At 45.5% G+C, this 13,073-nt stretch overlaps 1 protein-coding gene across 1 annotated transcript in view; it reads right to left on the bottom strand.

Moving 5' to 3' along the window:
- LOC122933924 (leucine-rich repeat-containing protein 74B-like) overlaps positions 1-13,073 on the bottom strand; it is a 45,937-nt gene that overhangs the window by 6,239 nt on the left and 26,625 nt on the right. Inside the window, exons 8-11 of the mRNA XM_044289018.1 lie at positions 10,863-10,941; positions 10,384-10,479; positions 6,692-6,808; positions 1,837-1,965 (exon numbers count right to left, since the gene is read on the bottom strand). Of these exons, the coding sequence (XP_044144953.1) occupies positions 1,837-1,965; positions 6,692-6,808; positions 10,384-10,479; positions 10,863-10,941 (421 nt within the window). The remainder of the gene's footprint in view (positions 1-1,836; positions 1,966-6,691; positions 6,809-10,383; positions 10,480-10,862; positions 10,942-13,073) is intronic.

Here is a 13,073-nt window from a genome sequence, read left to right as displayed (position 1 = left end):
ACAGTGTGATGAATGACCCCCCAGTGGCCCCCTCACATACCCATCATTGCAGGGGAGCTGGTGGTCCTGTCATTCACTAACCGCAGCTCCCTGCGCTCCTTCTCTCCGGCAGCCCGCTGCAGCAGTGAGCCAGGCCTGGAGGAGAGAAGGAGAGGTGCAGTGATGTAGCTAGAACTGACTGGGCCCCACAGCAAATTTTAGTACGCCCCCCTCCCCCCAATGTGTGTTCACATCACGTTTTTCCTATCGGTTTGATGTATACAAATGTGCAGCACTCCATGTTTTTGTATCCTGCAGAGTCAAGTAAAAAATGCATACGTTACGTATATGTTTTTTTACAATGGAACTGTATGGTGAACGGACGCCACTGTACGGCATCAGTCTGAGGCATCTGTTAACGCATACATTTTTGGTATACATCAAATGGATGGCACAAATCGGATGTGAACCCAGCCCTAGTGTCAGAATAAGCCCCAGTACACAGCGGAGCAGCGTGGCAGAGAGGGGAGGCCGCCATGTACGGACAGAGCGCTAACTGGTCCTGGTGGTCAGGGGTGAGGACTGTGCTTCCCAAGGATCATTTTCTACTGGGAAATACAGGGCACAGTATAATACACTAGAATCTATATAATATAAAGATATTAGCCCTACCCCCAAATAATAATACAATTAGGGGGTCATTTATTATATAGAAATACGTCTATATTAGGCATATTTCTGACACCGATTGTGGCGCAAAGGTCCTTAACACCGCAATCTGTATCTTTTCCCACTCATGCCAGGTCTAAAAAAAGTGGTGTGGGCAGGGAAGGGGATACAGTTATGGCCATGCAGTTATTGGATACCACCGCCATATAGTGATAACACCGCCATACAATGAAAGAACCACCATACAGTGACCGGATAAAAGGGTATAAGAGGGCACAGTACAGGGAATGACTATGGACACTGCACAGGGTGTGGTAAGAGGGCACAATGCAGGGTATAAAGGGGCACAGTACGGGGTGGGGGGCATAGTCACATGACCCTGTGACGTTAGAAGGTCCTTATGGTGAATGCTGTTCAGATGCCACCATAATGAGAGGCAGAGGAGTGAGACAGGGGCCCTGGATAGACAGGAGGGGTGGACACAGCAAGTAGGTTGAAGGGGCTCTGAGGGGGATTCATACAAGAAGTAGGGGCAGGAGGTCTGTGCAGGGCAGCAATAGGAGATAGGAGGGTGAAACAGGAGCTCTGGATACATGAGGGAGGAAAGGAGACAGCAGGGGCCCCATGAGGATGAGATAGGACAGGATATGTGGGGGGGGGGGGCAGGTGTCATGGAGACAAACTGCTTAATGAAACAGTAACACAACTAAATAGAATGAAGCAGCAGCAGATCGAAGAGTTCCCCCCCCCTCCCTCCCTTCTGTCCCACAGACAAGATACAGTCACAGTGCATACTCACTCACAGCTCCAGCCCTCCGGTCTCTCTCCTCAGGCAGCATGTCCTGTGTAGAGGGGGCGTTCCCTGTGTAGAGGGGGCGTGTCTGAGTCTCTGCAGCTCAGAGGGCCCACCAAAGGGGTACTGCGTAAGTGAAATGACAGCAGTGAGAGCTTCCATGCTGTATTGATGGAAGTGCTCATAGCAGCTCAGTGGGCCCCCCCAGGAGCATTGGGCCCCGGCACTTGCCCGGGGATGCCGGGTTATGACGCCGGCCGCCCTGCTGCACTGTATCCCTCCATTTTACAGTTGATGTTTGAGCCGTTCACCTGGCAGACCTGCTTCACGTTAGATTTATGTGACACTACTACTGTGAATTTTTTCTACCTTGAGGTACTGAACGGGGAACTTGCCATTAAGTTGCGTTCAAAGTCGTCATGAGTCACCAGGCCGCTCTTTTCCTCCTCCATTTTTCCAAACAATTCAGTTGCCTGCAGGTTATTTCTCTTTGTGTAGTCTTTTATTTTGCTCATTGGATCAGCCTGAACAAAACCAGCAAGTATCAAATGTGTACAGCTTCAATGACAATGTTTTACGTATAAAAATTATTATTATTCACTTTCCACCCAAAACATACAGTCGTGGCCAAAAGTTTTGAAACGGACACAATTTTTTTTACCGCAGGCCCAGTAACGTCACGACTAGTAACAACTGGCCTGGGCACAGGTAAGCTCTATTCAAGTGAATGGAACTTAGCCGTGCACAGGCCATTGATACTAGTCGTGACGTCACTGGGCCAGCGGTAAACAGCGAGAAGTCCGCTGCGCTGCTGGAGCGCTGCTGCCTTCTCAAACAGCTTATCGGCGGGGGTCCTGGGTGTTGGACCCCCGCCGATCAGATGCTGATGATCTATCCAGACGATAGATCATCAGTTTAAACAAACTGCAGAACCCCTTTAATGATCCAGCAGAGCGTTCATATAATATTTTGCCCGATCAATGAGAAAGCTGTGCCGTTGTACACTTCTTTGCCTGAGCTGGGTGATCAGTGCAGGCAGGAGAGGAAGCTGAACGTTCAGCTCATGGAGAGGACTGTGTGAGAAACGCAGGTAACCAGGCAGCAGGAAAGCACAAGAAAGGTCTGAATCAGTGTGGCTTAAAGAGCACCTGTCAGCAGTATCAATCCAATTAAACCTGGAATACTGCCTGGTAGGATCCTGCTGACGCAAATCAGTATGCCTAGTTTATTAGGGTTGATCCTGCCAACAGTTGTGGACCTTTGATGATTACACATGTGGGAGGGGTCAGACCAGGAAAAAGAAAAGGGATCTACAGTGGGTATTGTACAGTTTACTGACACAGTAACTTGTGATTTTTGTTAATGACAGTAGTCTTTACGATGCCTGCAGTATAAATGTGTGTGCATGGGTATGCATGTTCAGCACAACTGTGCATGCAGTACAGCTGTACTGTGCATGTAGCAGAGCTGGGTGTATATTATGATGGTTCCAGAGTCTGGTTTGTGTATATGTACTTTGCATGCAGCAGTGCTGTGTGTGTGTGTGTGTGTGTGTGTGTAGGTTCTGTGCTGCAGAGCTGTGCATGTAGCAGAGCTGTGTGTATATTATGATTAGAGATGATTGAATTTTTCAAAAATTCGATTTGCCGGTTCGCCAATTTTTTGGGGCACAATTTGGTTCAATCAGTATATATTTGCTGCGAATTACATTAAAAACGGATATTTCCTGGGTGCTGAGAGCCTTTATAGTGGTGTAGAACACTGTGCCGTATAGTAACATGCATAGGGAGTCTGCTTTGTAGTGAAATAATACTGAGTCAGTATGACATGCAGATGACAGGCGTCGCCTCTTAGGCTACTTTCACACTAGCGTTAAGGGCTCCGCTTGTGAGCTCCGTTTGAAGCGGCTCACAAGCGGACCCGAACGCTTCCGTCCAGCACTAATGCATTCTGAGTGGACGCGGATCCGCTCAGAATGCATCAGTCTGGCACCGTTTGGCCTCTGCTCCGCTCAGCAGGCGGACACTTGAACGCTGCTTGCAGCGTTTGGGTGTCCGCCTGGCCGTGCGGATCTGTCCAGACTTACAATGTAAGTCAATGAGGACGGATCCGTTTGAAGATGACACACTATGGCTCAATCTTCAAACGGATCCGTCCCCCATTGACTTTACATTGAAAGTCTGGACGGATCCGTCTGAGGCTATTTTCACACTTAGAAATATTTTAACAATATAATGCAGACGGATCCGTACTGAACGGAGACACTGTCTGCATTATATGAGCGGATCCGTCTGAGACGGATCAGCTCTAAACGCAAGTGTGAAAGTAGCCTTAGAATCACTGCACACTTCACTTATTGGGGCAGTAACGGGGCCAAAACTGACCAAATAACTCAAGTATGAACTCAGCCTTACAGGTCGATGTTAGCGCCAAGAAGAAGAACACTCCTTTTACGCCGTTGTCAGCTGATTCCAGATATATGTCTACAGAACCTGTTCTATTAAACGCTTATACAAGTAGAGCCGCCCAACAGAGTGGAGAGGGTGTCAGCAGTAAGTTTGTGTTGACGTCACTGATTATTTTGCCCTTCCTCTGATCCGTCAGAACAATAAGCCACAAAAAACGGATCCTGTCTGGGGAGCATCCACCTTCATTCAGTCAGCATTTGCTCAATAATCCATCAGTATTGATAATGCCCAAAAAAAACAGGAGTGGATCTAAAACAGAGATGAATAGAATATTTGCATGTCTTCTGTGTTTTGTACCTACTCCTGCTTTTGGCTACCAAATCACAAGCCAATTCTGATGGGACCATACAGGCCTTACAGCTGCTACACAGACAGGATCCGTTTTGCATCTTTTTCCTTCCATCTGACAGATCAGAAGAGAGGTCAAATAAACCATGATGTCAGCCAGGCCGAAAGGCAAAATAGTGGCCCAATCATTGAAGTGGGGAGGGTTGGAACAGCATGAGAAGTCCACAGAGTGGACCTATGACATAGTGGTGAGGTGGAAGCAGCATGAGGAGACCATAGAGTGGCCTAATGACAGAGTCTGGAGGTGGCGGCAGAATCAGGAGGCCACAGAGTGGAACGACAACGAAAGATTGTGGAGGTGGCGGCAGCAGAAGCATCAGGAGGAGGCCACCAAGTGGCACAATGACTGAATCTGGAGTTGGCAGAAATATGAGGAGGCCACCGAGTGGCACAATGACCGAGTCTGGAGGTGGCGGCAGCATCAGGAGGCCACAGAGTAGCACGATGATGAGAGATTGTGGAGGTGGCAGCAGCATGAGGAGGCCACAGAGTGGCACGAAGACAAAGTGTGGAGGTGTCAGCAGCATGAGGAGGCGAGAGTAGAACGACGACGAGAGATTGTGGAGGTGGCAGCAGCATGAGGAGGCCACAGAGTGGCAAAATGACAGAGTCTCGAGTTGGCAGCAGTATGAGGAGGCCACTGAGTGGCACAATGACCGAGTCTGGAGTTGGCAGCAGCAAGAGGAGACCACAGAGTGGGCCAATGACAGAGTGTGTGGAGGTGGCGGCAGCAGCAGCATAAGGGTCCATTCAAACGTCCGTTGTTTCTTTCCTGATCTGTTCCGTTTTTTGCGGAACAGATCTGGACCAGATCTGGACCCATTCATTTTCAATAGGTCCTGAAAAAAATCGGACAATGTCTGATTTTTTTTCAGGACCCATTGAAAATGAATGGGTACAGATCTGGTCCAGATCTGTTCCGCAAAAAACGGAACAGATCAGGAAAGAAACAACGGACGTGTGAATGGACCCTAAGGATGAGGCCACGAAGTGGCACAATAACCGAGTCTGGAGGTGGAGACAGCAGCAGCATCAGGAGGATACAACAGAGTGGAAAGGCGACATAGTGTGGAGATGGCAGTAGCAGCAGCAGCATCAGGATACCACAGAGTGGCAAGGTGACCAAGTGTGGAGATGGCAGTAGCAGCAGCAGTAGCATCAGAAGGAGACCACATAGTGGCAAGGTGACATATTGGGGAGATGGCAGTAGCAGCAGCATCAGGATACCATATATGGTGACGCTCATAGTGGGGGGGAGGCTCATAGTGGGGGCTGATAAATGGCATGGGGGGCTAATAAATGGCATGGGGGCTTATCTGAGGCATGGGGGGCTGATCTGAGGTCTTACTGGGGTCTTATTAACATTGGGGGTCTGATCTGAGGTCTGATGCTGTGAAATTATTCCTCCTTATCCTTTCCCTGCCCTTATAAATTGTTTTTTCAGTTTTTTTTTCACAATGAGGTTTTTCCAATTGCTGTCCCTAGCGCCTTCTCACATCTGTCCCTGCACTTAGAACGCTTGAAAATGTCTGACTCTAAGATGGCCGCCCATTTTATAGGGCTGTGACATCATAGGGCTGGCTGGCTGCTGACTGGCTGCATGCGTGGCATTATGGGTCAACCCGCCTTCCCAGAGTTCCTTGCCCCATGTCCTCACACGTGTAGCCGCCATTTTAGGAAAAACTGCGATTCATTACCACAAAGCATGTGGAAATTCGCATTCGTTGCAAACCGAATTTGTCCTGAAATTCGGATCGAATTCCACTTCCACGTCTGATTCGATTCGCTCATTTCTAATTACCGGTATGATGGCTCCAGAGTCTGGTGTGTATATGTACTGTGCATGCAGCAGTGCTGTGTGTGTATAGTTTGTGTGCTGCAGAGCTGTGCATGCGCATTTGTATGTCAAGGTAATAGAGAGAGTGTAGAAAATACTCAAACATAAAGCATATAGCAGAAGAAGCATTTGAAGAGACTACAGGGCAATAGGCAGAAGCAGTGATAGGAGACACATTTACTTGTTGAGCAAAATTTAATAAGATGACTACATGCATACATCCACTGCTGTTTGTTTCAGTGGTGAGAAGATGACATACTAATGGTCCATTCACACGTTCACAAAATGGGTCCGCAATTTTGCGGAACAGGTGCGGATCCATTTATTTTCAATGAGGCCGGAATGTGCTGTCCGCATCCACATTTGCAGATCTGCACTTACGTTCCGCAAAAAAATAGAACATTTCCTATTCTTGTCCGCAATTGCGGACAAGAAAAGGTATTTTCTATGAGAGGGCTGGCGATATGCGGTCTGCAAAATGCGGAACGCACATTGCCGGTGTCCGTGTTTTGCGGATCCGCAAAATACATACAGACGTGTGAATGGACCCTAACAGGTAAATGTTTTATTAAGTTATATATCTGCGTCTGGTCTTACCTTATGATTAGTTCTTTTGAACATGTCAGAATTCCCTCCAAGCTTGATAGATAAATTTGGCATAGTAGTCTTTACTGCAGCATGCAGATCATCAAACTGTTTATTTACCACAATATCCTAAAACAATGAAAGCTTTACATCACATTTAAACATATAAAACATGAAGTGAGTGATTTCATTTTAAAATAATTAGACCTCATGCACACAAACGTATTTCCTTTCCATGTCCATTCCGTATACGGAACCATTCATTTCAATGGGTCCGCAAAAAAAAACTAAAGTTACTCCATGTACATTCAGTTTCCGTATGTCCGTATTTCTGTTCCGCAAAAAAATAGAATATGTCCTATTATTGTCCGCATTACAGACAAAGATGGAATGTTGTACTAGGGGCCAGCTATTCCGTTTTGCAAAATACGGAATGCACAGGACTTCATCCGTATTTTTTGCGGACTGAAAAATACATACGGTCGTGTGCATGAGGCCTTAAAGCTGAATACTATATGCAATATAACTACTAAGGCAATTTCCCCCCCCCCCCTTCCCCCCCAAAAAAAAAGTCCCAGTCGGGGGGAGGGGTGGGGAATATAATAAAATAAGCATTTTTTATTATTTTGTGTATTCCCTGTCATTCCAGCACTGCCACGCTCCATTCCTCGCAAAACAAGTCTCTGTTTACTTGGCTGCAGCAGTGATCTGCATATACATAGGCATACAGTGAAATATGTCGCCCATAGGGTCCCATTGTAAAAATATATACTGTATCACATTAAGCAGGCAAAAAAGGTAAATTTTTAGCATATGTAAGGACGGTAAGGATAATTGGATAATTCCTAATTCCTAATCAGAATTATTCCTCTGAACCTTATTTATCAGCATCCACCACACCCCATTCACTCAGAAGCACTACATATTTCAGATGGTGACTGGCTAATGTAGACTTATATCTATTCCCTATTGTGTTAAGATGGCTGGACCATTGTACAAAACAAGCACTTCTACCTCTTATCTCACCCCCATCTCCTTATAGATTATAAGCTATTGCGAGCAGGGCCCTCATTTCTCTTCTCCACTAACCATTTCAGCCACCCATCGCGTCCCTCCAGCCCCCCCGCTCCTGTTGATTGACGTGAAACTTCTAAGTATCTCGTACCAATTCCCGAGCCTGCGCCGTGCGCTTCTGTATTCTCCCGGCGCCGGCTTCCTCACTGCGCCTGCGCCAACTACGTTACAGTGAGGAAGCAGGCACCAGGAGCGCGGCATTCACTCACTGCGCCTGGGCCGAATACAGAAGCGCACGGCGCAGGCGCGGGAATTGGTACGAGATACTGAGAAGTTTCACGTCAATCAATAGGAGAGGGGCGGGCTGGAGGGACGCGATGGGCAGCTGAAATGGTTAGTGGACGGAGCCCTCTAGGTGCTAATGACGCCCACATAGCACCTAGGGGCTCATTAGCATATCTATAAAAGTATGTTTTTAAGGTGAACGGCAGCAGACAGATGATAAGTAAGAACACTGTTATGGACTGCTGACATTAGCACATCGCTAGTGTCAGTCAGCTAAATAGGACCAAAACTGGTGGTAGAAACCCTTTAATTGAAGCAACGTTGGCAGCAACTACACACTCCAGTCTTATTGGATATGATGCCAACAAAGTTTGCACATCTGGATTTGGGGATTTTCTGCCATTTTTCTCTGCAGATCCTCTCAAGCTTTGTCAGGTTGGTTGGGGACCATTGATGGACAGACATTTTCAGATCTCTCCAGAGATGTTTCATTGGGTTCAAATCAGGGTTCTAGCTGGGCCACTCAAGGATATTTACAGAGTTGTCCCTAAGCCACTCCAGTGTTGTTTTGGCTGTGTGCTTAGGGTCATTGTCTCGTTGGAAGGTGAACCTTCAGCCCAGTCTGTAGGTCCAGAGCACTCTGTATCAGGTTTACATTAACAATACCTCTGTACTTTTCTCCATCAAGCTTTCCCTCAACTCTGACCAGTCTCCCTGTCCCATCTGCTGAAAACACCCCCACAGTAACCACCACAAAGTCCAATCCTGGTTTCATCAGACCAGAGAATCTCGTCCTTTAGGTGCTTTTATGCAGACTTTCATGTGTCTTTGACTGAGGAGAGGCTTCTTTCTGACCACTGTGCCATAAAGTCCAGATTGATTGAATGCTGCAGTGCTGGTTGACCTTCTGAAATGTCTCCCATCTGCTAACAGCATCTTTAATGCTCAGCTAGATTGACCATTGGATTATTTTTCACCTCTCTTATCCAGTCCACACATCCCAACCCCGAGTAGTTTGGTGGTGCTGCCAGCTCTAGGAAGTGTTCTGGTTGTTCCAAACGTCTTCTATGTAAGAATTATGGAGGCCACTGCGCTTCTCTCTAGATATGTGCCTCAACAATATCCCGACTTGGTTTTTGCTCTGATATGCATTTTCAGCTACCGTATGAGACCTTATATAGACAGGCGTGTGTATTTCCAAAGCATGTCTAATGAACTGAATTTACCACAAGTTGAGTCCAATCAAGGTATAGAAACATCTCAAAGACGATCAAGAGAAATATGAGGCCCCCAAGTGTCATAGCAAAGGGTATGAATACTTATGTCCATGTAAAACTTTAGTTTTTCCTTTTTAATAAATTTGCAAATATTCTAAAATTCTCTTTTCATTTTATCATTTTGGGGTATTGAGTGCAGATTGATGGGGAAAACTTGATTTTTTTTTTGTTTAGCACAAGACTGCAACATAATAAAATATGAAGAAAGTGAAAGAGTCTGTGGTTCACCTGATTAAGACACTGTTTTTCTTTTATTGATCAGAGACATTGTTCCCAAGTTGTGACACTTTTTCTTAATATGCAAATTAGGCCTTTGGTGCAATGAGGGTTTCTTTGTTGCTTTTGTTGCACCCAAGCTCCACTCATTTCTGTTGTAAGCATCCCAAGCTGGTCTGATTGACAGGCCAGGCAGTGGCAAAGCAGCAAGTGAGTGAAACTGGTTTTCAACTAGAGCAATGGCACGACCCTCATTGCACCAATGACCTAATTTGCATATTAAGAAAATGTATTATAACTCGGGAATGGGGCTTCGGATCAACAAAAGAAAAACAATTTGATAGGGAAGTCACTGTTGACAGATTCACAAAACCTAAAATGATATGTACAGATTTCAACAGCTAAGGGTACTTTCACACTTGCGGCAGGACGGATCCGGCAGGCTGTTCACCCTGTCGGATCCGTCCTTCCTCTGTTTCGTCCGTGCTGCCGGACCGCCGCTCCGTCCCTATTGACTATAATAGGGACAGGGCGGTGCTCCGGCGCAGTACGGAAGTTCATGGTCAGAGGCCGCCGGACTAAAAAGTCGCACAAGAGGACTTTTAGTCCAGCGGCCTTTCACCGTGCACTGCCGTACTGCGCCGGCGGCACGGCGAAACAGCGGAAGGACGGATCCGACAGGGTGAACAGCCTGCCGGATCCGTCCTGCCGCAAGTGTGAAAGTACCCTAAAGCAGGCAATAATGTCTTCAGCTTGAAGATATAACAAGAGTTTTGCATATTAAAAGCGCTTCAGTACAAAGTATAGGATAACTAAAATGTTTTATTTTTATTTTTTTTCGCACAGCATCCACGGTATAATATTTTGTAGAATCATCCTTTTGATTGATGGTTATTTATATATTCTACTTACAGAGAAATCAAGTGACTCTATAGCTGACTCTGAGTTTGCTTGAATTGCCTTTAGAACAGCAAAGCATCCATCACTTTGCATTGGATTTCTGGCCATCTAAAAGGAAAACATAACCTGTAACTGTAAACCCCAAGAATCTCAATTCCCCCCCCCCCCCCCCCCCAAAAAAAAGAAAAGCAGAATATAAAGAATAAACATACATAAAATGCTGTAGGAAAATACAGTATTGCTATACAGCAAGGCAACCAAGGGGTTAATGCCCCTGGGCTACATCATTTCTTTCACTATACATCATGACAGTGGTGGCTGCCTCTCCAGCTGGGATAGAAGTCAGGCCAGCCCGTTCTGGAGATAGTTACAAGGATCCGCATCTTTCAGACATTTATGGAATATCCTGTGGAAATCATATTGGATTTCAACAAGTCAAGTGCACCTCAGTTAAATTATCCCCAAACTATCTTCCTATATACATTACATACCTTTAGCACTCTCAGGGTTTTATTTTCTTTAAGGCACAATGCAAACCGCACTGCACCTTGTATGGCAATTCGGTTGTTACTTAAAAATAAAAGACACAAGTTATTTTGGAACTTAGGCAAAAAAATTGCACCAAAAACTGTATATTAAAATAAAATAAATAAATTCAAAAACAGCAACAGGTAAAAACAGACAGTTACCATTTTTGCCACCCTTTTCTATTATAAATAGCATTTACCTAAGGAAAGCACACACCTAGATTATGTCGAATGTGGGAATAAAAAACTGTACTATATTCTCCTACTGACTGCCGTGCACAGATATAGCCATCAAAGAATGGCACGAAACCTAAAGGCCCCATTATACAGACCAATGATGACCGGAGTGAGCCTCAACACACGGAGGAATAACATTGAGTATTAATTCCTTTATTTATTGGGATCCTATTTATACCAACACTTTCTAATTTAATGTATTTTTATCCATTCCTTTTTCTCATCATTTTACTATTGGTACTATTTTATTATTAACACCATCTATACTGGTCGAATAATTAATTAATCTGCTCTTTTATTGTTGAAATTTTATTGCTCATATTGCTGATATTTTAATGCTGATATTATAATTCATTAGCTGTGATTATTGTGATTATTTTTGTGTGTTTCAATAAAGATCCCTCTACTTTTTGAGTGTGCCCCACTTCTATTCCTTTATACAATGATCAAGGCAATTATCAAGAAGGAGTGTTCATAATAGCGTTCCAGTGAGCGCCACAGCCTCTTTGCAGCTTACCAAGTACAGTGCCATCCATGGGACATAACAACCATAGCACTTGCTATGGGGGTCGGTGGTTGTGGGGGGCCTTATCAGTTGCAAGAAAATTGTACCTTTTTGAGGGGAACAACAATATGATGGCTTTTTGCTACAATTTGCTTCTGATATATTGTGCTATTATACATATCTTTAAAGGGGTTCTGCACTTTCATTTAACTGATGATCTATCCAGAGGATAGATCATCAGCTTCTGATTGGCCAGGGTCCGACACCCGGGACCCCCACCGATCAGCTGTTTGAGAAGGCAGCGGCGCTCCAGCAGCGCTGCAGCCTTCTCACTGTTTACCGCCTGGCCGCCGGTCCACTGACGCCACGACTAGTATCAACTAGAGTGGGCGCGGCTAAGCTCCATTCAAGTGAACAGAGCTTAGGCGCGCCCACGCTAGTTGATACTAGTCGTGACGTCACTGGGCCGGCGGCCCGGCGGTAAAAAGTGAGAAGGACGCTGTGCTGCTGGAGCGCCGCTGCCTTCTCAAACAGCTGATCGGCGGGGGTCCTGGTGTCGGACCCCCGCCCAACAGAAGCTGATGATCTATCCAGAGGATAGATCATCAGTTAAATGAAAGTGCAGGACCCCTTTAATTATTTCTATTTATGCTAATGTTTTCATTTTCTTGCACAAGGTGGTGGGGGCCCCATCTTATTTTGGTATGGGATAATTATGCCCCTGGCGCCATAATGACTTTGCTTGGTATTGAAGCTTAGCTTTATTCACTTGAATGGGACTGAGAGGTGCTTAGGCTTTGTGACCCAAGAACTTGATGTCACTGGCCTAGGAAGAGACCACAGTGCTCCGAACAGCTGAGCATTGGGAGTGGCGGGAGTCGGATGCCACCGATCAGATACCGATGACCTATCTTTTAAGGCCATGCCCACAAAACAAAATTGCCACTTGCCAACTACACTGATGAGCAAAAGGGTAACAATGTTTTGAACTTTTGACTTTCCAGGCTCCATATCTCACCATCCACTACAGCTTCAAACGTGAGACTACCATCATTTTATAGACAATCATCTTGGATATCTCATACATAAATTGAACTTGCAACTATTTAGCATATGATTAGTTATTCATATTCTTGTCATGTAACTGCATTGCTACTGTTTTGCTCTTGGTGGTGGAACAATCTTTGTCTTATTGTATACTACAAAATACAACCTGTTCTCACATTCCTTAATAGCTCAGTGTACTATTAGGTTGATTCCCAAGCAAAAGGTCACTGGTTCAAATACAGGAGCAGCCATTAAGAAGATTTCCCAAGAAAAGTGAAAAAGCATCATCCAGCTCATCGATAGTGGTATCTCGGCCAAGAAAATTGGCAAAATGCATCATGTGAGTGCCATGACAGTTGGAAGAATACAAAATGAAGTCTGCCCAT

This window comes from Bufo gargarizans, chromosome 1 (genome assembly GCF_014858855.1).
Source record: "Bufo gargarizans isolate SCDJY-AF-19 chromosome 1, ASM1485885v1, whole genome shotgun sequence".
NCBI lineage: Eukaryota > Metazoa > Chordata > Amphibia > Anura > Bufonidae > Bufo > Bufo gargarizans.
This window is presented reverse-complemented; position numbering and strand designations above follow the sequence as displayed.